Consider the following 27,211-nt stretch of genomic DNA (forward strand, 5'->3'; position numbering starts at 1 on the left):
CAGCCTGTTGGACAGGGAAGGAGGATCTGCAGCGAACACTTCATTGCCTCGGATTATGTTGTTGGGGTGGGATGTTTGTCCAGAAGACCACTAATCAGCTGAAGCCGGACGCGGTTCCCTCGGTCTTCGACAGACAGACCGGCGTTAGCTCTCGGGGCCCGGCGTTAGCTCTCGCTAGCTAGCGTTAGCAACCGGAGCGTCGCGGAGCATTCAGCCTGCTGGCTACACAGCTTGTGTAGCCAGCAGGCTGAATGCTCCGCGACGCTGGTTGAAGTGGGTCTAGGTAGCCAGCAGGCTGAATGCTCCGCGACGCTGGTTGAAGTGGGTCTAGGTAGCCAGCAGGCTGAATGCTCCGCGACGCTGGTTGAAGTGGGTCTAGGTAGCCAGCAGGCTGAATGCTCCGCGACGCTCCGGTTGCTAACGCTAGCTAGCGAGAGCTAACGCCGGGCCCCGGCTGGTGCCAACTAGCTAGCGATCGCTCCCGAGAGCTAACGCCGGTCTGTCTGTCGAAGACCGAGGGAACCGCGTCCGGCTTCAGCTGATTAGTGGTCTTCTGGACAAACATCCCACCCCAACAACATAATCCGAGGCAATGAAGTGTTCGCTGCAGATCCTCCTTCCCTGTCCAACAGGCTGGTCGCGCCGCCTGAGTGCAGCCAGCCCGAGCCAACATGACGACAACACTGTTTTTTTCACTGGTAGTTTGTGGAAATTAACCAACTTTCCTCTCTCTCACATGGTAAAATTAGTTTGAACAGCCAGGAGCAATACAAACAGAACCACCGCGGTCCCGTTGTTTTGTAGGCAACATTTTATTTGCTGACTGACCCATTCAATATAGGCAGCTAACCAGAGTGTATACACCCAACCCCCGGCATGACGTCAGCCATGACGTCAGCAACAAAATGGCGGCGCCCATGTTGAAAACAGGGATATTATATTATATTTTTCAGACAAATAAGATAGATTTCACATTTGATTATAGAACCCTGTCTTACACAAGGTACACAACAAACAAACTAGGATCACATTGCTCACTGCTTCATCTCCACTTTAATACCATTTACTAGTTGGCTCCACCCACAAGGTCCCACATGACAGATACTTTGGTACCATTTACTAGTTGGCTCCACCCACCTGAATGAGCAACTCTCTGTAGCTGGGGGTCAAACCCCACCCTGCGCACAGTGTCGGTACGACCCAGGAAGAAGTTGACTACTCCATCAGTCAAAAAGCATTTGGGGAAACCAGGCAGCGTGTGGAACCTTCCGCCTGACTTCCTCTTCAAACAGCCTCCCACCTCTGGATCTCCTTCCTCATATTCCAGGGAAAAGTAGAACCCGTTTCCATCTACAGAACCCCCTACCTGAGGAAGAGAGAAAGAGAGAGGGGGATGGAGAGACAGAGACTTGGGTCTATATACAGTAGACTAGGGTGTATACAGTAGACTAGGGTATATATACAGTAGACTAGGGTCTATATACAGTAGACTAGGGTGTATACAGTAGACTAGGGTCTATATACAGTAGACTAGGGTATATACAGTAGACTAGGGTCTATATACAGTAGACTAGGGACTATATACAGTAGACTAGGGTCTATATACAGTAGACTAGGGTGTATACAGTAGACTAGGGTATATATACAGTAGACTAGGGTCTATATACAGTAGACTAGGGTGTATACAGTAGACTAGTGTCTATATACAGTAGACTAGGGTGTATACAGTAGACTAGGGTCTATATACAGTAGACTAGGGTCTATATACAGTAGACTAGGGTCTATGGGTGTCTCTCTCACCACATCTAGTTCTGGTGTGGCTTCCATAACCTCCACCATCTTCTCTATCTTGGTGTCTGCAGTAAACAGGAAGTCATCATCCACCCACAGGAAGTACTTGGTGGTAACCTGGGATATGGCCAGGTTCCTGCCAGCGAACCAGCCCTGAGGGAGGAATGACGTTTCCAGGTTAAAAGGGTGTCTTGGTTTTTAACATGTTAGTCAGGCAAGTGCTACCGGAGTCTCATGGCCGGTACAGAGAGACTCAGAAGCAGCTTCTATCCCCAGGCCATCAGGATGCTCAATGACTCTATGCAACACTAACCCATCCATCTACATTCATTGTACACACATCCACATGCACACACTCACTTTAAACATTCACTTTAGACACTTAAACACTACACCATATTTTATCTATTTATTACTAAAAGATTCGCACTACCTCTCTACCTCATTTTAGCATTTTGTACTTTGTAGTTTTGTATATTTTGTATAGTGTTTGGTCTATTATTTTTACCTTTTTACTGTATGAAGCACAATCTTAGGGGGCTCATACAGAACCAAGCATTTCACATGTACCTTATGTGACAAATAAAACTTTGTATTCCTATTCAGCAGGACTGGCCTTGTAGCATAAACATGGTACCATCTCTGTGTTGGAATGTTAGGTAGACAGAATAGTCTTGTTGCCACTCAGGCACTCTTTAATGTTGATCAGTAGAGTCCTTTCTCATCATCATCATTTATTTTATTCGTACATGGAATTACCACAGTCCAACAGTACATATTAATATAATTCACCAAATTCCATGGTCGAAAGGAACAGGAAGAAGATTTTTTTTTTATATATACCTGCCCCTACACACATACAACACACCGATAGACTTATTGCGTAAAACCAAACGGAATATACCCATTTTGCAAAAATGGAAACATCAACACAACTAAATTAAATCAACATTTTTATTTTATTATAATATAACTAAATCATACTATTTATACTACACTACAAAATATTGGTATACAGTATTATACAATATTTTAATATATTATTATTCTATGTTACGCTGCTATATACTATATTACTATACTCATACTGGCCTATACTGCAATTCTATGCTATGTTATCCTGTTATGCTAAACTGCAATATTATACTAAACTGTGCTATACTGTCTATTTATCTTTTCTTTGTACAACCTTTTGAAGTGAAATATATTAGTATAACTCTTTTCATTATTCTGCAAAGAGTTCCATAGTTTGATACCTATAACTGAGGTGCACCTTTGTTTTAAGGTTTCTCAGCACAATCCAAGCAGTGTGCTACATACAGTAAAAAGAAAGTAAGTAAAAGAAAAGTAAGTAAAGTCAATATACATATATACAATACAGAGTAAAATGAGTAACAGTGAGGTACAATGCAGAGGTACAACACTTAGGGTAGGGTGCAAATGAGGTATGAATGTAGTGCAAATCTCTTTAATAATAGATAAATATAACGTGTCTAAAGTGAGTGGTAAGGTGAGTGTTTGTTTAAAGTGAGTGTGTGTGCAGTGAGTGTAGATGATGTGTTGTTACATAGTCATTGAGCATCCTGATGGCCTGGGGATAGAAGCTCCTTCTGAGTCTCTCTGTACTGGCCATGAGACTCCGGTAGGTGTTATACCACCACATTGTGACAGTTACATGTTTGAAATCAAATAAATTAAATACATTTTCCAATATTACAGTAATACACCAGATTTAAAGCATCAGCTGTGACCAGCACTGTTCACTCTTATAGAGTATAATACAATAGCATACTTAACTACTCTGTCTCACTCTTATAGAGTAGAATACAATATAATACTTAACTACTCTGTTTCACTCTTATAGAGTAGAGTAGAATACAATATAATACTTAACTACTCTGCATCACTCTTGTAGAGTAGAATACAATATAATACTTAACTACTATGTCTCACTCTTATAGAGTAGAGTGGAATACAATCTAATACTTAACTACTCTGTCTCACTCTTACAGAGTAGAGGGGAATACAATAGAATACTTAACTACTCTGTCTCACTTGCATAAAGTAGAGTAGAATACAATATAATATATAACTACTCTGCCTCAATCTTAGAGTAGAGTAGAATACAATATAATACTTAACTACTCTGCATCACTCTTGTAGAGTAGAATACAATAGAATACTTAACTACTGTGTCTCAATCTTATAGAGTGCAACAGAATAGAATAGAGGAACTCATCTTTACCTTTAATGGTGGCATGATGTACCGCTCTATATTCTTGCCGGATACCTTTTCTGGCTCCATGCTGTCATCTGCAATGATGATCTTAATGTCTTCATAGAAACGCTGTATGCTTTGAATCAGCACATTCAGCTCGTTGTAACGAAGAAACGTCTTGGTGGTGATGGTCACCTGGGAGTTGATGTCTGAGAGAAAGAGAGATAGAATTAAGCATTACATCACGCGCAGGAGTGGGTTATGAGAATTAGACCATGCCTAGGGGTGGTCGTTAGACCCCCCTAGGCATGGTCTAATTCTCATAACCCACGACTGCGCATGGTGTAATGGCTTTTATACAACTGGCGCATTCATCCAACCTTATTGCTATACAATAAACACACATTAATTGAAGATTTATTGACAACCATCCGCAGAAAAAGTAGTTCCAAAAAAAAAAGAAGAGCCGTTGCCTCCGTGAGCAGCGCTGTTTCAAGGCATTCCATCTAAAGTGAGCGTGTGTTATGGGATTGATTGATTGATTGAACAAATCAATCAGACAGTGCTTAGGCCTACATCTTTATACAATTGCCGAATTCATCCAACCTTATTGCTATACACTAAACACATTAATTGAAGCATAATGGACGTTGCGTTTATGCAGTTAGGTTAGATGCCGTTTACAGCCAAAGTTTTGCTTGTACACGGTTGCAATCCCCCTCCTCGCAGTCACGTTAAAATACGTCATTGGCTATAGGCTTTTTAAACAATTTAATAGGCTAAACTTCGTTTTAACTTCTTTAATTCACATTTGTTTATTTCATTTCATTTTTACCGACATAATGCTACCTGCCTCGACAAAATCCGTGATTCGGTTGCGATACAGATGAATTATGAAGTTAACGGTTGTTATTGGAATGATTGATTGATTGATTGAACATTTTATTACCAGATTGCAAAATGGGTACAATACAGTACAGCTCAATACACACAATTCTTGCAGACCAGAGAAAGACTTTCATCTTGTTTACATCAGGGTCCCCCATTTTCAATTCATCATAACATATATGACATACATGACATACAGATAGACAGTACTGCTACATCTAGACATTTATGACATACCAGATTTACAAATACAGTACTGTTTTTGTAGGGTGAGTATGGTTTATTTACATTGATGGTAACATTCCCGGTTATAGTGCAGTTTGTGAAAAGAGTATCTGGGTCGTTATTTTGCCTCTTAGCTGGAACAGAATTCTCAGACCCTTCTGCACCTTCTGCGATGCGCTTTTGCGCAGATGAGCCTGCGAGAACATGGCTATAATTTCGCCTGTCTTAAACAGTTCGAAACAAGGCGGACATTAATAACATCAATAATATCAATCAATCAATCGATTCAATAACCCACGCTCACTTACAACAGCGCACCTCCGCGTGAGCGTGTGTTATTGGTTTGATTGATTGATTGCTTGAACATTTTATTAACATTGAAATGCATGTCCTTTTGACTAATGGCATCTAACAGACTTCCCGCGATTTATATTTTGTTCCACAATTACTCATGACCCACCAATTACATAATCCAACATTGTGTAAGAAACTAACACATTCGCCATGACAGAATCGTTTTTGAATTAGTCGTTATGACGCTTTCAACACATCCAGTCGTAAAGATTATTGTCCGCCATCTTGGCTTTTCCTATGAAAAAGTCGAACTGGCGGAGTGATTGTAATTCGGTTGTGGGCGGGTTCTGGGATCACGAGCGAGGGTTATAAGAAATAACCACTTGACTGTTTCAGCCAATCAGAATCGAGAAATTTGCATGCCATTGTATAAACAGACATAGAGAGATAGAGATACAGACAGAGAGAGAGAGAGATCCAGAGAGAGGCTGCTTATTTAGACCACCACTGCCCCTTGTAGAGGACAGAGAGACAGACAGACTTTTTCCTATTTCGTAGAGGACAGACAGATTAGATATTTTCCTTTATCATAGAGGACAGATGGGCAGACAGACCTTTTCCTATATCGTAGAGGACAGGTAGGGACGGCTGTTGGATGACAATGGGGAAGACAGCCTCGTAGTTCTCAAACAGGAAGTGAGCTGAGGACAGAGTAAACAGGAAGTGAGCTGAGGATGGAGTAAACAAGAAGTGAGCTGAGGAGGGAGTAAACAGGAAGTGAGCTGAGGATAAAGTAAACAGGATGTAAGGTTAGGAGGGAGTAAACAAGAAGTGAGCTGATGAGGGAATAAACAGGAAGTGAGCTGAGGACCAAACAGGAAGTGAGCTGAGGAGGGAGTAAACAGGAAGTGACCTGTGGACAGAGTAAACAAGAAGTGGGCTGAGGATAGAGTAAACAAGAAGTGAGCTGAGGGAGTAAACAGGAAGTGAGCTGAGGAGGGAATAAACAGGAAGTGAGCTGAGGACCAAACACGAAGTGAGCTGAGGAGGGAGTAAACAGGAAGTGAGCTGAGGACCAAACAGGAAGTGAGCTGAGGACAGAGCAAATCATTCAACCTTTATTTCAATCTCGAAAAATCATTGAGGGGCTGTCCCTCATTTCCAATGATACCAAAATACAAAAGGACACAAGTCAAAAGAAAGGAGTAGTAAAACAAGTACATACCTGTAATGAGGGTGAATGTAAGGTTACTGAGGTTACTATGGTTACTTACTACGGATATATTTTAGGGTGCTTTATAGTAAGTTCCATGGAGGCCAGAGGACAGAGTCCCCGGCCAGCGTCCTAAAAGTCTGTGCCGACCAACTGGCATTCTGTCATCCCCACCTGTCTGAAGAAGTCCACCATTATCCCTGTACCCAAAACATCCAAGCCTGCTTGCCTCAACGACTACCGCCCTGTAGCTCTCACCTCCATAGCCATGAAGTGCTTTGAGAAGCTAGTGAAGGGCTACATCTGCTCCTCCCTCCCCATCAACCTGGACCCACTGCAATTTGCATATCGCCCCAACAGGTCCACGGAGGACGCCATAGCCCATGTGCTGCACACAGCAGCATCACACCTGGACAAGAGGCAGGGGAACTATGTGAGAATGCTATTCATCGACTACAGCTCAGCATTCAATACCATAGTCCCCTCCAAACTCATAGCCAAGCTCAGGGACCTGGGCTTGAACTATGACCTCTGCCAGTGGGTCTTGGACTTCCTGACGGGTAGACCCATCACTGTGTGGCACAGCGGAACAACAACACAATCATCAAATTTGCTGACGACACAGTAGTGGTGGGCCTGATCTCTGCAAACGACGAGAGGGCCTACCTGGAGGAGGTTAAGGTTCTAGCGGGATGGTGTCAAGAAAACAGCCTCTCCCTGAACGTCAGCAAAACAAAGGAGATGATTGTGGACTTTAGGAGGTCGGGGGTCAGGGACTACAGCCCCCTCAGCATCGACGAGGCACCGGTTGAGAGAGTGAACAGTTTTAAGTACCTCGGAGTCCACATATCCGAGGACTTGACATGGACCACACACATTGACAGTGTTGGCACGACAACGCCTCTACTTCCTGAGGCGCTTAAGGAACTTCAACGTGAGTCAGAAGATCCTCAAGAACTTCTACTCATGCACAATAGAGAGCATCCTGACTGGCAATATCACCTCCTGGTTTGGGAATAGCACTGCACAAAACCGCAGCAGACTACAGAGAGTGGCCCGTTCAGCCGAACGCACAATTGGAGGGGGGCTTCCCACTCTCCAAGGAATTTACAACAAGCGGTGCATGGGCAAGGCTAAGAGAATAATCAAAGACTCCAGCCACCCAAACAACTGCCTCTTTGAACTGCTGCGGTCAGGCAAGCGATACCGGAGTCTCATGGCAAGCACAGAGAGACTCAGAAGGAGCTTCTATCCCCAGGCCATCAGGATGCTCAATGAACAATGATTGAACAATGAACAATAACAGGCCATCAACACACCCACAGCACACACACTCACTTTAAATAAACAACACACTGTAGCACCCACTTTACCACACTTTACACTTTTACACTTTACACTTTATATTTATATTATTGGTAAGGGAATTGCACATATCTCATTCCTTATTGCACCTCACCACCACACGGTGGCACCACAAGCTAAGCTATACCTCACCATTTTTGTACCAGATACTGTATATAGAGGTATACTGAACAATTGTTGTTTACACTTGTTTTTACTTGACTTCTTGACTTTCTATTTTATACTTATTATACTTATTTATACTATCTTGTTATTATCTAGCACACTCTCAGGAGCAAAACAGAGAGAAACATTTCATGCAAAGTATTCTGTATGACAAATAATAAAGAAACTTGAAACAGAGTATAAAAGCTTTTCAATATCTGGATCATGCCCCTTGAGTTTATACAATCATTAGAGTGAGTTTTTTATGGTCCATAAATCTAAACTAACATAGTGTAGATGCAATACAGGATGGTAACTTTTTTGTCTTTTTAGAGCTTTATAGATAAACGAATACCCATGTATATCACTGTGGTGTGGGGATGGTTTAAGCAGCCAGACCTGCCCTGCGTCAAGCTAATCAGACCTGGGAGCAGCCACACCTGCCCTGGGTCAAGTTAATTAAGACCTGGGAACAGCCACACCTGCCCTGCCCTGGGTCAAGTTAATTAAGACCTGGGAACAGCCACACCTGCCCTGGGTCAAGTTAATTAAGACCTGGGAACAGCCACACCTGCCCTGGGTAAAGTTAATTAAGACCTGGGAACAGCCACACCTGCCCTGGGTAAAGTTAATTAAGACCTGGGAACAGCCACACCTGCCCTGGGTCAAGTTAATTAAGACCTGGGAACAGCCACACCTGCCATGGGTAAAGTTAATTAAGACCTGGGAACAGCCACACCTGCCCTGGGGTAAAGTTAATTAAGACCTGGGAACAGCCACACCTGCCCTGGGTCAAGATAATTAACCTCTTCCACCCGGAGCCTATTTTCTGAAAAGATACATACCTAAGTAAATGGAATATTGCTCCACTTCTACAAGCTCCATTTGCATATTCTTGGTATCTAGGGACATCTATGGACCTCAGTGAATGTATTCCCAGTGTCAGAAATATTGTGTCTATTACTAGGCTTGCTTAAATTGTGATGAAACAAAGGAGAATATGAATTATGATTTTTCTTTGCATCTTTGACTGTGAATAACACCATGCTAATAATGACATAACATTAAAAACAGCCACTGATCTCGTTCAGTACCTTCTTGAGATCATGTGTATAAGAAAATCGAAGGAAGTTAATAAAGGGAAGATGATTAAACGGAAGGTTCTGTAGATACAGTACTGAATGCTCCCATCCGGACCAATGCAATTTGAAATATTATTATAGAATATAGAATAGCAGGCTTATAAATTACCTTATAGCCAATTCGCACATTTATATATACATATTATCTTTAAAATGCCCGAGTTCAATTTGGATTTAGTATCACCAGGCGTGCATAAGAACAGATAATGAAATCTACTGTAAATACAGTAGCTTTTTTATTTTGTTCAGGGTGCAACCGTTTTGAAACTAATTTCAGATCTAATTGTTGCTACATGGGAAGAGAAACTAACTGTTTCAATATTTCTCATAAACGTTACCTTTTGTGGTAGAATTATCCAGAATAATAGCAGTTATTGAAATAATTCATACAGAACTATGAACCTTGAACCCCATAAAATCTTCCAGGAAGTGTAGTTTTGATAAATTCCAACGCAGAACCAGACCTCTGGAAGTCCGCTACAAAATGGCCGCAAAAAACTACAATTCCCATTCCCCCGGTTTTACAAAATGGTCGCCTCTCGCGGAATATACAGACATTTCGAAGAGGAAAATCTATCTATATAACACTTTAACCTATTCCTAAACTAAAGTATTGATGATAATATACATTCTAAATGCTGTTGTGACATGATTATGATGTTTATACTTGAATACGGTTGAAAAGAAATCGCTAGATTATAGAACAGTCTGGAAATATTGATTTCTGCCCTGGGTCAAGCTAATTAAGACCTGGGAACAGCCACACCTGCCCTGGGTCAAGCTAATTAAGACCTGGGAACAGCCACACCTGCAGCTGGGATGTATGCTTTGGTATAAAGCAGAATAAAGCAGTCTCAGTACATGTACTCAGTAGATCATACAGATTTAAACTACTAAGTCGTACCCAGGTCTCCAGTATGTACTCTGTAGATGGTGCTGGTGTAGGTGACTGTAGCCAGCAGGGCGTTGAGTTCCGCAAGGCTGTTGTGATTCAGGATCAGCTTCTTCTCACCATTACCTTTTGTTAGAAGGAGAAATAAGCAATCACTATCTTCACACATCACAACAACCCCGGTTTAACCTGTTTCAGTCATTAAACATCCCCGGTTTAACCCCTTTCAGCTACTGTGTCAGTATGAGGAAGAGGAGGAGGAGGAGATAACATCTGCTGTGTCAGAATGAGGAAGAGGAGGAGGAGAGAAGAGCTGCTGTGTCAGAATGAGGAAGAGGAGGAGGAGAGAAGAGCTGCTGTGTCAGAATGAGGAAGAGGAGAGAACAGCTGATGTGTCAGAATGAGGAAGAGGAGGAGAACAGCTGCTGTGTCAGAATGAGGAAGACCTCACCTGTGACCCCTACTCCTTTATCTGGACTGTCCACACCAAGCACACCACTGGACACACAGAGAGATACCTGGACACACACACACACACACACACACACACACACACACACACACACACACACGCACACACACACAGGGAGTACAGTCAGGGAGCGAAGGATGCAAGAACGAGTGAGTGAGTGAGTGAGTGAGTGAGTGAGTGAGTGAGTGAGTGAGTGAGTGAGTGAGTGAGTGAGTGAGTGAGTGAGTGAGTGAGTGAGTGTATCCTTGAAAGTCAGACAGCCGTTGCTTGTTGCCCAAGGTGCAACACCAGAACAGGTCGTAATTTCCACCTGTTGCAGCTCAAAACAGTCAAATCCATTCCATTCATTTTCACTAATCACCCTCCATGATACATTCCCTTTACATGCAGGGTAGTATACATATATGGTAGTATACATAGAAAGTATTATACATACAGGGTAGTATACATAGAGGATAATATAGATTAGAGGGTAGTATACTGTACATACAGGGTAGTATGTAGAGTGTAGTATACATAGAGCATAGTATACATAGATGGTAGTATATATAGAGTAGTATACATAAAGGCTAGTATACATACAGGGTAGTATACATATAATGTAGTATACATAGAATGTAGTATACATAGTGCGAAAGATCTCCTCCCCCCTCCTTTGGATATGTGAAGGATGGGAGATATGTCCGTCACAGAAGGAGTAGAGTCAATTAGGTAGCTGATTAGTACTGATAGAACACACCTGTGCATCATTAGTCCAGCCACATCTCACGTGCACACACCCAGTCCCACACACTACATTAACACTAGGTTAGAGAGGGTTGAGTGGAGCATGGTAGGAGTTGGAGTTGTGTTATTGAGAGAGAGAGATTGAGTATTCAGAGTTGTGACGGTGAGAGGTGAGGAGAAAGGGAGTAGGTGTTCTTTGTGTACTGGACCCTGCACTGGCTGAGATTCCCCTTTGTGTACTGACCCTGGACCGGACGACTACCCTGAGTATTGAACAACCCCTTTTTCTGTCTGCGAGCCTGTTTTGTGTTTTTGACCATCGGACTGTCTATGACCATTCTCTTGCTTATCAAACTGGATTTTTGCCTTAATTCAATAAATATTCTTATTGATTGATATTGCTCTTGTGTGGACCTTTTAATTTGTTTGTATTTGAACCGTGGCGAGTCTGGTCCCCACCAGATTGGTCACAATAGATAGAGGGCAGTATACATACAGGTTTATGAAGTACTGAGCATACAACTGGATAAATGAGACTTGGATTATACTGCAGGAGTTGTGAGAGAGTTTGTAAATGGATGTTTTGATATAGTTTTGCTGTTTGATATAGTTCTGCTGCCTGTCTCCTCCACAGCCACCTTCATGCTGCTCAATACTCGCTCCCTCAATAACAAGGCACTACTCATCCATGATATCATCACTGAAAGAAAACTGGATTTGTTTTATGTTTGACTGAAACATGGCAAAATAAACTGGATTTCATCACATTAAACCAAGCTACACCCCCCGGTTACGTCTACCTCCAGAAACCGCGCTCTACGGGCCGCGGCGGCGGGCTGGCTGTCATTCATTGTACAGACTTCCAGGTCAAGGAGATCCCCACTCCTGATCTCACATCATTCGAGTGCATCACTTTCTCTCTCTCCGGATCTCCTCAACCCCAATTTGGCCTGATTTATCCCCCCCCCCCCCCAAAGCCACCACCACCTTCCTGTCAGAGCTAACTGAGCTCCTTTCCTCTCTCTGCTCCAAGCCCCCCACCACCTATCTGCTCGGAGATTTCAACATTCATGTTGACTCCATCAACTGCAATTTCGCCTCCGATTTCCTGCCGCTTCTGGACTTCCTCAGCATCACGCAGCATGTCCAGGGCCCCACCCACTCCAAAGGTCACACTCTGGACCTGGTCTTCTCCACCGGTAACCCCCCCTCCCACCTGCAGTGTCTTCTAGACCTTGCGGTATCTGACCATCAGGCCATTCTTTTCACTGTCCCTATCCCCCTGCCCAGGCAGCGCCCAACGCGCACCCTCGCATTCAGGGACACCAAGTCAGTGTGTGCATCAGCCCTATCCGACCTCATCACTACCCACATGGCCCCGGTTCCCTCCGATACCTCCCCGGACACCTTAGCGGCCCGCTACAATGCCGCCCTCTCCCTCAGCCTGCGCCCCTCAGAAGCCGGAATGTGTCCTTTCCTTGCCCCTCCCCATGGTTTACCTCTGACCTCCGCTCAATGAAAAGAGCTAGTTGTCGACTGGTGTGGCTCTCCAAGCGATCTGGCCTCACCGTCCACCGTTTGGCCTTCGTCGACCATGTGAGGTCCTACAAGGAGGCTCTCTCCAAGACCAGGACAGCGTACTACTCCACCCTCATCACCTCACAACAAAATCACCCCAGATCTCTTTTCTCAACTATAAATCGTCTCCTCCGCCCTCTCACTGCCTCTCACACTGCTGATGCTCCTGACCTCTGCTCTAAGTGCCTTGACTTTTTCCAGGCTAAAGTGATTTCCATCCATCAACAACTCACGGTGCCCACCCCCATCCCTCCTCACATACCCCTACACGTGCCGGACTACATGCTCCCAGCTGCACCCCTCCATCCCCAATGCTCTCTCCTCCTTCTCCCCAGTGGATGTTCCGCTGGTCATGAAGTTGGTTACCAGAGCCAAAGCTCCCACCTGCTCCCTCAAGGCCTGCCTTCCTACCCCTGCCCCATCATAACGGACTGCGATTGTGTGTAAACTGCTGCAGGTGGAGAGAGAGAGGGAGAGTCAGGGATAGGGAGACCGCTTCCGCATTATTCCCACTGCTCCGCTGTTGAGCGAATTGTTGATTCTCTCTGTCGGCACCCGCGCCCGTCAACCCGTTTGAGGAAGTGTCAGTATTTCCACTCGCTCTGTTGTTGAGCGAATTGTTGATTGTGGGCGGTGACTACAACCAGTGCCTTACTCACTATTTTATCATTTTTTATTACTGAATGAAACAGAGAGGCCTATTGGGATGTTAGATCCTAATGTGAAAAACTGTGATTACCTTATCTTGCTACCTCTTATCTTTTTTATGCTCGCTTACGCCTGTATTTTTTACTGCTGTGAAGCACTTTGAAACGGCAATTTCTGTATGAAAAATGCTATACAAATAAAGTGTATTATTATTATATTATTCACAAGTACTCAGGAGGTTTTAAAAAAAAATCAAAATGTTGCCTCTTTCTCCACCTGATTTTTCTATTTTTCTCCCCGTCCCAATTTAGTTGTTATGCCAATTCCCCCCCTCCCCTACCTGGTTGTTGTGCGCATGTTCCTCCTACTGGTCGGTACAAGGGAACCCTGAAGTCCACCACATGCTTCCTCCGATACATGTGGAGACAGCCAGTGGCTCTCTTCTCACCTGGCAGCGAGGACTCTCATTGGTGAAGCGTAACGCGTGGGAGGTCACGCTGCCTTCACCATTTCCTGCCTTTTGCTGAGCAGGCGCCCAGACCTGACCTGTAGGCGTCGCGGTCCACAACGCCAGATTACCACCCACAACTTCCCTCCCCCTAACTCAGCCAAACGAGTTAGTATGACGACCGGCCCAAGCCGCAGGGCAATGCTGACTCCGGGAGTCGAGACCGCAGCCTCTTGCATTGGTAACGAAGTACTCAGGCGGTTTGATTATTTTTCATAACAAGTTAATGGAACAATGTATAGCAGCCATCTTCAGTGTGCCAATGGAGTACTGTGATGGCGTATACAAACCTACCTTGTAGCCGCTAGAGATCCCAGCATGCAGCATCAAACCTGAAATGATGTAGCTGGTTACTAGGGTTGGGCGATATGGCCAAAATATCATGTCACATATAGGTTTACAATTAGTCATTTAGCTGACGCTTTTATCCAAAGGGACTTTCAAATTGTGTATAACAAGTCAGCAGGAGGGGAATACCTCTGGCAGCGGTAAGTGGTATTGTTCATCATACAGTGTCAAACCTGAGTGCTACACTCTGAGTGCATAGTTGCATAGTAGCATAGTAGGCAGTAGTATAGGTATAGTAGCAATAGGGTTGCTTGTTACGTGTTGTAGCTAATGTTATCACATAATAATTACGTGTTTGCCCGACAACCGTTGGGTGCCAACTACGTAATATTACGTTTTTTCCCCTTTTTTTCCGTATGTTGCCGTTAGAAGGCCTACTGCGACGCCAAGGGTGCAGTACCGGCCAGATTATCCCAGGTGGCGGTATCGAGCTGCAGTAAACCCTGTTCCAGACCCTGTGTTACACTGAAAGGTCTCCAGGTGCAGATTTTCTGTAGACTGCAAGGCTAGAGGTTCAATCGGTCGCATCCACACGTCTACGGGACATCCGATGCATATGCTGGGGTTGATTATGTCGTGGGCCAAATGGAAATCGGATGGAGCAGATATCGATCAAACAATTGGAATATTATTTTTGGAATACTCCCAATCAAAGGTACAGTAAGGATCATCTGACGTAAATTCAGGAATTACCCCATACCGCTGTAAAACCATACTTATATTCACCACGGTATAACACGGGAGTGTAGGGCCTATGCATGGACAATTTTTCTCTTTTTTGCATCTTGACCCAGAAGAAACAGTGTCAAATGATTATAGTAATGTAGGGCTGTCCCCGACTAAGGATTTGGATGGTCGACTATGATTGGCCAAAATTTGCCGTTAGTCGACTATTGGTCACAAAAAAAAATAAAAATTTTTTATAATACTTATACTTTTTTTTTATCATTCCATTTGGGCTGTGGGGGGTGCTTAATGTCTGAAGGAGTCGACTGAAGGCTTCTTGTCCTCTGCAAAAGCATGCAATTGGTCCACTGATGGATACATCTTGATATTGTCTAGTCTAGTGTGTTAATTAGATGGGTGAAATCCTCTTTCAGTGCCTCTGTGCCTGTTTTTGTAGGCAGTTCGCCTCTGGTATGTGTGCCATTAGCGTTAGCCACGCTTCTAGGACTCTTTTCTTTTGTAAAGAATGATAAAAAAATTATAAATTTTGTATTTTTTATTTTTTGTATTAGACTAAAGGTTGGCAGTCGACTTCGGCTCCTTTCGACCGATTAGTCGACTAATCGACTAATAGGGGTCAGCCCTATGGTAATGTATCCATGGCTATAATATAGAATATAGATTTAGCTACAAACAAGGTCACGCAGTCGTATCTTTTAATGCTTGGCCCAGCTACAGCGGTCCGTGTCTAATGGCTGGCATCCAATGTGTTAACTAGTGTTTTCCACCGCTCCACGGTACCAGCTCAGTTCAACTCGACTCTACTCGCCTTTGGTACCAGGTACTTTGTTTTCCATTGCAGATAGTACCTACCTGTACTGCAACAAAGCCTATGTACCTTTAGGTCCATTCCTGTACTTTGATTTCTGTATGTGGTATGGTAGTTTTGGTGAGAGGGTTAGGGTTAAGATACCTGGTATGGTGGTTTTGGTGAGAGGACGTACGATGAAACCCTGGATTGGGTAGTGCAGAGGAGAGTTGGCTGGAGAAAACAGAAGGGTGTCCAAATCAGACCTGGTCCTGGAGGGGGAGAGGGAGGGGGAGAGAGGGAGGGAGGGAGAGAGAGAGAGAGAGAGATCAAGCTCTGCCACATCATAGAAAATGTACAGCAATTATATTATTTTATCATGTAATATAAAATAAATATGAATGAAAAGGCACTAGGATTCAATATATTGTAGCGACGGTGCAATGCTGGAGACGGTTGGCCACTCCCTCCATCCCAGCATGTGTGATTCTGGTTGTTTTGTAAGATGGCAGGTGGTCGCCGGCCGGGTGTTGCAAATTTTATAGTTGTGTGGTTTATTGTTTTTTTTTTTTTTTTTTTTCCCATGTAAGCAAACTATATGGTTATTTGTCTCATGAGTTCAGATAATAAGATAATACTTGAAATACTTAATACATAAAAAATACCTAATCTTGTACTTCTTGTATTCCTCAGCTCTGCGGCGTAGAGTGTCGTTGTATTGATCTCTGGGTATGTGGTCGTGCAGGTTGAAGGAACCTTTGGCTTTAGCACACGTACAACCTGGAGCGGGACTGGACTTGTTTGGAAACAGCATCACTCTGCTCACACACACGCACACACGCACGCGCGCACACACACACACACACACACACACACACACACACACACACACACACACACACACACACACACACACACACACACACACACACACACACACACACACACACACACACTTAGAATCTTTATGTATGTCCACACAAAGACAATGTTTGAGGACACAAATATTATCAGTGCACTTGTACATTGTGGGTTATTCTGATACATTCGTGCCCAAATTGACAATGGCAACCAAAGTTACACAGACACATGGATGATGAACCTGACAATCAACACACAGCTCACTCACACACACACACACACACACACACACACACACACACACACACACACACACACACACACACACACACACACATACACATACACATACACATACACATACACGTCACACACACACAAGGATGAACAGAAATACGTATAATAATAATCAACATTATTTAGAGGTCTTCTGTTTAATCATCTTCCCTTTATTCATTTGCTTAGATTTTTCAGGTCTGGTAAATTTTTGCATGGTGTTATTCAGTCACACAAAAAAAAGAATTTAATTGATATTCTCATTTGGTTCATTACAATTTACTCAAGCCTAGTAACAGACACAGTATTTCTGACACTGGGAATACATTCCCTGAGATCCATAGATGTCCCTAGAATCAGATACCAAGAACATGCAAATGGACCATTAAAAAATATATATATATTGTAAATGTGTATTCTACGTTATTATGGAATGAATGAGATAAAAAAAAATTCAAACAAATAATCTCATAAAAAATATACTTTTTTTAGGGCGGCTACGTGGCGTAGTGGGCAAGGCGCTCGCCACGAATGCGGAGACGCTGGGCTCGCCTGTTCGAGCCCAGCGCTCCACATTGCTTTCAGTTTAGCTGGTCGTTCATACTAATACACATTGGCCGTATTAGGGGGTGGGAAACTGATGGGTGGGGATCGGGCGTTGTGGACAGCGACTCCTACAGGTCGGTTGTAAAAAAACATCTGATTAACCCAATACTGGTAAAATATAGTCCTTACCTCACATCAGATGTTCTGCAAAAAGATTAATCCAATTCCTGATCTCCATTCCAAATATTGATTGCGTTTATTGATCCAACGTTATAGCACCAAAACACATAATCGACGCTGCTCCCAGTGGGGGGACTCAATGCAATAGTATCCCGATGCATGCCCGAGAAGTAAAACCTGGACCGGACTTATTTCTTTGATGCACAGTCCCACCCAATCCAATCCAATGATGTGCAATACCTTCCGGGAGACGATAGGTGGCGGTATTTGCCCTTTTCGAGCTCAGAGCCATTCCCAATGATAACGTCAGGCTGGATGGATGAAAAATTTATTTATTATTATTTATGGATATTGCTAATAAAAGCAAAAACGAGAAAAAGACGAGAAAACTCGTCATTGGCACTCAATGCATGGCGAGTTAAGACGACTAAAGTCGTCATTGGCACTCAATGTGTTAATGATTAGACTTAAGTCAAAAACACATGGCAGGCCACGGATAATAAACTATCGATTTATATGGAATTCGTTAAACGTATCCGTTGTCTTACTTATTATAAAACGTATTATTTATTTCTCCCAAACTGAAGGTTCCGAAAAGTCCGTCTCCATCACAAGCGTAATGTATAGACTGATAGACCTGTAGCTCTCGTCCCAACGACACGGACACAGGTCGGTTCTTTATAAACGGGCATTTATTATCTTGGGCTCATCATCACAACTCCTCGTCCATTTCACGCCGTGAGAACTATATTTATTGAATGAACACAAATGCAACGGTTACTTACAATACAAAGGCTCAAACTAAATTGATTTGCTCAAAAGAAATAAAATACCTCGTTGGTCGCTTGTCAAGAAAAGAGGCTCTTGAGTCCTCTTTCCACGGTTAAATCATTGTGACAGAGATATATAAGAGATATATATATTTTTTTGTATTATTTCTCCTTCTCCGATTTTCAGTTTTTTCTCCCCGTCCAATTTAGTCGCCGTGCCAAGTCCCCCCCTCCCCTACCTGGCTGCTGTATGCATGTTCTCCTACGAGTCGGTACAAGGGCGTCCCGAAGCCGACCGCACGCTTCCTCCGATGCGTGTGGCGACTGCCAGTGACGTCTTTTCACTTGGCAGCGAGGACTCTCATTGGTGAAGTGTAACGCGTGGAAGGGCACGCTATCTCCACCAAGTCCTGCCCCCATTGAGCAAGCGCAGAGACCTGACCTGTAGGCGTCGCTGTCCACAACGCCAGATTCTCACCCACCAGCTTCCCACCCCCTAATACTGCCAATTGTATTAGTATGAACGACCAGCCAAGCTGGTAGCAACGCCGAGAGCTGGGCTCGAACCCAGCATCTCCTGCGTTGGTGACGAGCGCAATCTCCGCTACACCACCTGACCGCCCCCTGCGTACTGAGAGAAAACAGGTGTTTTGGGGTGTTTTTTCAATGTATGTGATGTATAGATTGGGGGGAGATGGTAGCCTCTAAAGGGGCCACGTCAGAGAGATCGAAATGTGCATGGCTTGCCTTAGCAGAGGGTGGTGGAAGAGGTGGTTCAGAGCGAGCAGGGTGTTAGTGAGCACCACACTGAGCGAGCCGAATGTTGACATTCCGATCTAGAACACATTGATAACAGCAGCACAGAGCGAGGGAGAGGGGTGACATCCTTAATGAAACAGTAATGAAACGTTTTGAAATGTGTGAAAGGTTATTAGCAGTTGTCATGACAGCGCGTCGCATGACAACCAGAAGAGGGGCGGGCCGTCGTTGCTATGACAAAGATCCCATAAAGCTGCCAGTGGTTCCGGGTAGGGGCAGACCAAGAGCGACTAAGGGCAGACCACAATCTGACTGAGACTAAGAGGGAAGAAACCATCAGAGACTCTCATCCCTCCCACCCTCAGTGGGGGGGGAATGACACATCATCATTAGCTTCGGCTAACGGGAGAAGGGTTCTGGCTAGACGAGGCCTGAGCCACCATTGGACTGAATAACAGCAGAGACAATAGCAATGAAAATACAATCTGATAACATCTGGGCTGAGGTTTCTGTTTATATCAATAAACAACGCTCTTTCAAGAAAGGTGGAGAATTATTATGGTTTGCGGATTGCACTAACGGGGAATGATAAGATTGTACAGCCAGTATATGAGACGTCGGGATCATTAAAAGTACACAAAGCAGAGGGACCATGGAGAGGTGATAACACAAGAAGACGTGATACTGGCCGATTGATCAGAATCTAACAGTACTGTACTAAATGCCAGTGTTGGAGCGGGAGAAAAAAGGCTGGTCCGGTGTGTAATTTACGAGAGAGCAGGTTTTGCTCGTGAGCTGTGATTGGAAATGGTATCGTAATATAAGTTTAAGGAGAAGTGGAGTAACGTACTCCGACATAGATCTGCCGACGTGCAGAAAATAATGGACGGTGAAGAGACGTTGGGCTGAGTTCAGTTAATGATGCCATAATTCTCTGCTGTAGTTTTAGGCACACATGCACACACGTGCGCTCTCTCTCTGTCTGGCTTGTGCACGCGACAAATACCTCCCGCGCATACAGGAGACAAACGGCGTCTAACCTGACTGCATAAACGCAACGTTCAGAAAAGTTAAATGAAACATTGTTGTTTTCCCTTTAATGTAACCGCAGCCTAAGACAATGGAGATGCTCACTGTTTGCCAGACAGAACCCTGGCCTAGTGGAGACAAGGCATTACATACATACCACACCACAGCCTCATCCATTCTATCACCCAAAGATCCAATTCAGGTGGTGAAACAGGCGTTAACTTAGGTGTGAGTTTACACCAAGGAGAGCCTTCCTCACCAGCTTGTTCAGTTTGACTCCACTATGGCGCTAGCCTTCCTCACCAGCTTTTTCAGTTTGCCTCCACTATGGAGCTAGCCTTCCTCACCAGCTTGTTCAGTTTGCCTCCACTATGGAGCTATAGCCTTCCTCACCAGCTTGTTCAGTTTGCCTCCACTATGGAGCTAGCCTTCCTCACCAGCTTGTTCAGTTTGCCTCCACTATGGAGCTAGCCTTCTTCACCAGCTTGTTCAGTTTGACTCCACTATGGAGCTAGCCTTCCTCACCAGTTTGACTCCACTATGGAGCTAGCCTTCCTCACCAGCTTGTTCAGTTTGCCTCCACTATGGAGCTAGCCTTCCTCACCAGCTTGTTCAGTTTGCCTCCACTATGGAGCTAGCCTTCCTCACCAGCTTTTTTAGTTTGACTCCACTATGGAGCTAGCATTCTTCACCAGCTTGTTCAGTTTCACTCCAGCTATTGTGGTTCACTGTGTCGAATGCTCACCGTAGATTGAGTAGCACCATACCACGTTTCCCATTGTTAACCTCTTTCCTTATTTGTTCTGTTAAATATAATAAACATGTGTCGGTTGAGTACGATTTTCTAAAAGCTGATTAGAGTTTGTACATTAGATTGTCCCTATTTAAGTACTTGTTTAGTTGCTCATTAATTAACTTCTCAAAGATCTTTGACACAGAACCCAATATTTACACCTGTCGACAATTACCAGGGTAATTTTTGGCTCCTTTTCTATACAGGGGGAGTATTTTGGTCTTTTTTAGGTCTTGGGGGGAAAACACCCTGCTCAATGGATAGGTTGAAGATGTGAGTGATACTGGGAGCTATCTGTATACATTAAATGCACTAGCAGTTGGTGCATAAAAACCGAGTAAAACCAAAAAGATTTACCAAATCAAGCACAATCTCGACGGAGCCCACAGAGAGGCGGCAGAGCATTGCGGCGCCATCTTGCTTGTTTTTAGGGGTCTGAAGCCTGATTGAAATTCCTCCATGATATTGTTTTCTTTAAGAAAGGAGTTCATTTAGGGCTGGGCGATTAATAGAAATAAAACCGCGATCTCGATTCATAGACCTATGTAATCTCATTTCTAAATTATGAAGATTTTTATTTATTTATTTTCTTTTTATTAAATTTGTTTTACTTTACTTTTTTAAATGATAACGATTCTGACTTGAGTTATTTTGTATGTTACAAGTGACTTTTAAGTTTAAGTCAAGCACTTTCATATATGTTATGTTTAAGTTTAAGTCAAGCACTTTGATATGTTATGTTGTCTGTTTAAGAAAGAGTGCAATAAATGATTTTATTGAAAAAATAAGAATCGTGTGAGAGAATCGTGATCTCAATTCTTAGAGAGAAAAATCGTGATTCACATTTGAGCAAGAATCGCCCAGCCCTAATTGGACTGAGAAAATTTTTTAAGTCTCATTGCTATTGAATGGAAGGTTGGATATATCGGCCTATAGTTGGTCAGTACATTAATGTCTAGTTCTGGTTTCTTTTGTAAGGGTTTTATAACGGCTGTTTTGAACGCATCTGGGAAGATGCCTGTCAGAAGCGATATATTACTTAAATTACTACTTACTGCAGCTGTTGTGAAGTTTGGAAGACAGGTGTCTTAGTAGCGCCCTCTCTGAGAGGGTTGTGGAGCATCACATGGTAGATGAATATACAGGACCCACACACCATCAGGAGGACAATGAGCACTGGTGGTTTGCCAAGCCCTTTCATCTGGATAGAAGGAATATATACAGTAGATATATTAGGGCTGTCTGTTGTGAGGACTGCATCTGAACAGGTACCTCAGCCTGATAGCTCCTGCATCCTCCAAATTACATACCTGGGTTCCATCCTAGAGGCAAATCTTTCCTGTGACAAAATGGCATGTGTAATCAAAAAAGTCAACCAACGAACTAGATCCTTGTACCCGATCTCCTTTCTGGTAAACAAGAATACCCTGAAGACTCTGGCAGGAGCTCTCATTCAAGGGTACTACGACTATGCTTGCACCTCATGGTACCAAAGCACCTCAAAGGCGCTAAAAACAAGATTACAAACATCACAAAACAAACTGGTCAGACTACTGCTTGACCTTACTCCTAGAACCCACCTCACCCCTGCCCACTTTGACAACCTAGGATGGCTTAGAGTAGACAACGGAGTACAGCAACTTGCAATGGGCCTGGTCTACAAGATACACTACACCACTAAGGTACCCATGTACATGTCAAAATACTTCCCAAAGGTCAGTGAATACCACGGCCACAACACCAGAGGGAGCTCCACAAATCATGTTAAACCCAGATTTGGCTCAAACAAGGGACTAAACACGTTTCGCAATTATGACACATCAATGTGGAATGCCCACCTTGAATGTGAATCACTACCCACCTTCAAAACCACTCTCAGGATAATTATGTACAGTACAGCCTGGAGAAAACCTGTTAAACAGAAAACAGAAAACCTGTTAAACGTGTTGATAGTACTAACTCTAAATCCACCAGCTATGGAATTCAGTGGGAAACAACCAGGAGATCACTGTGACAATCAATCAATCAATCACATTTATTTGTATAGCACACATGACACTTGTCAACCAAAGTGCTTCACAGTAAGTCGCATAGCAATTTTTTTTAAAGTATAAGAAACAGACAGAGAATAACGCAGTCTAAACAGTCATACATCTTTTATTCAACTTCAGCCCTGATCATAACCATTTTTATTTTTAGATGTTTAGTTTTTTTGTAATGTCAGATAAAAAATGAAATACTCCCACTTTTCTGAAAAGAGTTGTTAAATCTGACATTACAAAAACATTTAAATCCATCAAAATCAGTGTTGTTGCTAATCATTGACACATGCTAGCCTGTAATACCCCCCCCAGAAAAATCTACTTTGCATTTGATATATTGAAAATATTAAAACATTTTGTGTTTTTTTTTTTTTTTTTTTTTACAATCATTTGTAATGCCATCACACACACTGGCATTTAAAGGGTTAACATGTATTGAATATGTGGTGGTTATGATCAGGGCTGAAGTTGAATTAAATATTTATGAAAGAAAAAGCATAATATTTTTATGGCGTTTTTGAAGAGGTCAATTTAGTTCCCTAATGGTACGAGTATTTTTTTCAATTTGACATTACAAAAAATCCATCGAAATTAGTGTTGTTGCTAATCATTGTTCATATAGCCTGTAATAATCCCCCCCAGAAAAATCCACTTTGCATTTGATATATTGAAGATATTTAAATGTTTGTGTTTTTAATTTTTTACACAATAATTTGTGATGCCATCACAAACACTGGCATTTAAAGATAGATAGATAGATAGATAGATAGATAGATAGATAGATAGATAGATAGATAGATAGATAGATAGATAGATAGATAGATAGATAGATAGATAGATGAAAAACAGTGTATAAAAACAGGTGTAAAAACAAGTGTGTGGGTCAGAGGTCAAGGTCCCCTGCACTATATTACGCTGTTGTACAGTCTGATGGCAGTGGGGACAAAGGACCTCCTATGCAGCTCAGTCCGTGAGTGCAGGGAGATTAGCCGTCCGCTGCGACTGCTGCTCTGCCCCACCAGGGTGTGGTGGAGAGGGTGGTTGGTATTGTCCATAATGGCCAGCAGCTTGCTCTGCGTGCAGCTGTCCACCACGGTCCCCAGTGGGTCCAGTCTCCTCCCCACCACTGAGCCAGCCTTTTTCACCAGCTTATCCAGCCGCCTGGCATCCCTGGCCGTGGTATTACCACCCCAGCAGACAACGGCATAGAGGAGCACACTTGCCACAACTGCCTGATAGAACATGAACAACATTTCCCCACACACATTAAATGACCTGAGCCTCCTGAATGAATGAATGAATGAATTGAATGAATGAATGCATTTTTATTCACACACACACACGATACATTTTACATGCGAGTATCCTCATGTGATAACATGTCGCAAATTGTGTGCATGTGCCAGGTCTCCCAAGAAGCTATTTAAAGCTTTTGGAGGGAGCCTGAACACAGATACAAACAGAATATGAACAAACAAAACAATAACAAATAAACAAAAACAAACAAACAAAAACAAAACAAAAAACTACAACGTGGGTAGGTTTACACACCTACCTACTAACTGACATATAACAGAGATACATAATACAGACAATTTTATTCCTAAGTTATAATTTTAATTAGAGATATGATTTTAGCAGTTCCTCTTTCAATGATTTTTTAAAGGTTTTAAAGGTATTAGTCATTTTTAGATTTTCATCAAGCTTGTTCCAGATCTGTGGACCCCTGCATGCTATGCTTAGGCTAGCACAATTTAGCCTTCTCCTCTTGCCAGATATAAGATGCTTGTTTTTTGTGTTGTGGATGTGCAGTGGTTGGCAGACTGGGACAAGCTCAGACAGTCTGTGATTCATGTTGTTGACAACTTGATACACAATTGATGCGTTTTGATGCATCATCCTATGGAAGAACAGCCGGCTCTGTCCTTTCTTGTAGAGCGCTTCCGCGTTTGCAGCCCAGGCCAGCGTATCGTCTAGGTGCACACCTAAATATTTGTATGTCTGCACCGTCAAATACAAATATTTGTATTTCTCAGCCTTTAACCAAACATGGACTTTCATGTGTTGTCTCTGTGGATAATTAATGGATATCCTACATAATCATTCCTGCCGCAGGTGTGGTTAATAAAGGCTTTTCAAACAGCCACGCAAATAATATTTATGTATGCTTTACAAAACATGTATTATCCATTTACAAAAGCAGTTGCAGCTTTTAATAATACAATATTTGTATATATGCTTTATAACCCATTTATTATGAACATCAATTTCAACTTTAAAATGGCCATCCAAATAATGTTTATAGATGCACAGTATTTATTAACCATTTACAAAGTATCATACAAATCGGTTGCATCTTTACAATAACATCATGTTTATAGATGCATTACAACCATAGAAAATATAGGTTGCATCTATCTAAATTATTTGTATGTAATTGTGTTTTATAAACAATTTCTTAAAGGCTTAAAAGTAGTAGTAGATACTATTTAACTAATACCTTACATAGTACGAAAATGTCACGTTTGCAATAACAAGATTTGAGAAAAGTAATTGCTGCTGATTTGAGGGAGGATATTTAGAATTAAACCAGCATCAGTTTTGGAACTCTAATTGGTTTAATTTTAACACTATACTGAATGTAAATGGTAATAAAAAAAAAGTTACTTACCGTTTTGCCTCCTAGAGAAAAAGTGCCACCTCTTCCCCTATCTCTCTCTCTCTGTGTTACCGATTGATGTGACCAAGCGGCAGGCTGGTAATTTACAGATGAAGAAAAAGAGCAATAGATTTGAATTAGCCTACCCTTAAAAAGAATGTCCCTTTACAAGAATAGAGAAAGACAAAAGAATATGTTTTTGGGGGGTTCAAGAGTATTTTTTGTATTATCTTTAAATAGCCAATTGCTGAGCACATTATGCTCTTTTTGTTACAGCCACAGCCAGCGCCTTTCTCTTCCCTGTCTGTCAGCAGGTCTCCACAGCCTTATGTGGGTATCTTCCTGTTTACCATCACTCTGTCTACCTGGGTCGGCCGACGCACCTGAGAACCTTCACGTCATCACGGAGCCAGGATAAGAGGCCTGCCACTACTGGTCCGGGTGTTGTTTCCGCCTCACGTGGTATTTGGACTCTGGACCTCTATACTCAGTTTACAATCAGAGACAAGTGTACACACGAGCGTCTGACCAGCAAGTGAGAAAGAGCTCTGGTCAGACTTACAATTTAAGTACCAGCTGGGAATGACAAATGAAAACAAAGATGAGAAAATGTCTCACACAAGACTGAAATGAAGAAGAACAAGATGTGATTTACTTGGACATATCTAAGTCAAGCTGCCCTGGGCCTTGGTCGTTGTTTTAAGAACACTGTCAGACTTACAATTAAGTACCAGCTGGGAATGACAAATGAAAACAAAGATGAGAAAATGTCTCACACAAGACTGATATGAAGAAGAACAAGATGTGATTTACTTAGACATATTTAAGTCTAGCTGTCCTGGGCCTTGGTCGTTGTTTTAAGAACACTGTCAGACTGTCACCCTAGTGTCTGAGCTGTGTTAACTATGAACTAGTCAAGGCTGTTAATAGCTATAAACACGACTCGGCTGCTTAAGCTGCACCCTGCTGCCACCGGGGTCCAAAGGTTCATACTGTACTTGTGCTCATTCCTCAGTGAAACATCACAGGGGAGGAAAAGCGATGCGAGGAGAAGAGGCAGAGGAACACATTTAGTTTATTTTATTTTATTTTTCTGCACAGTAAAAAAACAACAACACAATAACTACAACTGTAAAGGGCTGTACTTTAGATTGTATATTCCTTCTTTTACTTAATTTTTTACTACTTTTTTTTACTTACTTTTTTTTACTGTTTGAAGCACACTCTCAGGGCCTCATACAGAACCAAGCATTTCACCGTAAAGTACATGTATTTTATTGTGACAACTATTAAACAAACTTGAAACTTGAAAGTACAAAAGATATACAGTGCAGGAAGAGGCAGAAAAGCCCAGAAGGCCTAGAAAGAAA

General features: G+C 42.7%; 1 protein-coding gene across 1 annotated transcript in view; it reads right to left on the reverse strand.

The window, feature by feature from the left end:
- The window catches only part of LOC311240777 (beta-1,4 N-acetylgalactosaminyltransferase 1-like), a 36,852-nt gene extending 10,729 nt beyond the window's left edge, over positions 1–26,123 (reverse strand). Inside the window, exons 1-12 of the mRNA XM_084329362.1 lie at positions 25,854–26,123; positions 23,002–23,051; positions 22,196–22,341; positions 16,592–16,744; positions 16,092–16,198; positions 14,399–14,436; positions 10,624–10,690; positions 10,185–10,298; positions 6,031–6,117; positions 4,037–4,218; positions 1,801–1,944; positions 1,138–1,366 (exon numbers count right to left, since the gene is read on the reverse strand). Coding sequence (XP_084185488.1) covers positions 1,138–1,366; positions 1,801–1,944; positions 4,037–4,218; positions 6,031–6,117; positions 10,185–10,298; positions 10,624–10,690; positions 14,399–14,436; positions 16,092–16,198; positions 16,592–16,744; positions 22,196–22,341 — 1,267 coding nt within the window. The 5' untranslated portion in view covers positions 23,002–23,051; positions 25,854–26,123. The remainder of the gene's footprint in view (positions 1–1,137; positions 1,367–1,800; positions 1,945–4,036; positions 4,219–6,030; positions 6,118–10,184; positions 10,299–10,623; positions 10,691–14,398; positions 14,437–16,091; positions 16,199–16,591; positions 16,745–22,195; positions 22,342–23,001; positions 23,052–25,853) is intronic.
- Positions 26,124–27,211: the final 1,088 nt, after the last annotated feature.

This window comes from Notolepis coatsorum (genome assembly GCF_963971535.1).
Source record: "Notolepis coatsorum genome assembly, chromosome: 14".
Taxonomy (NCBI): domain Eukaryota; kingdom Metazoa; phylum Chordata; class Actinopteri; order Aulopiformes; family Paralepididae; genus Notolepis; species Notolepis coatsorum.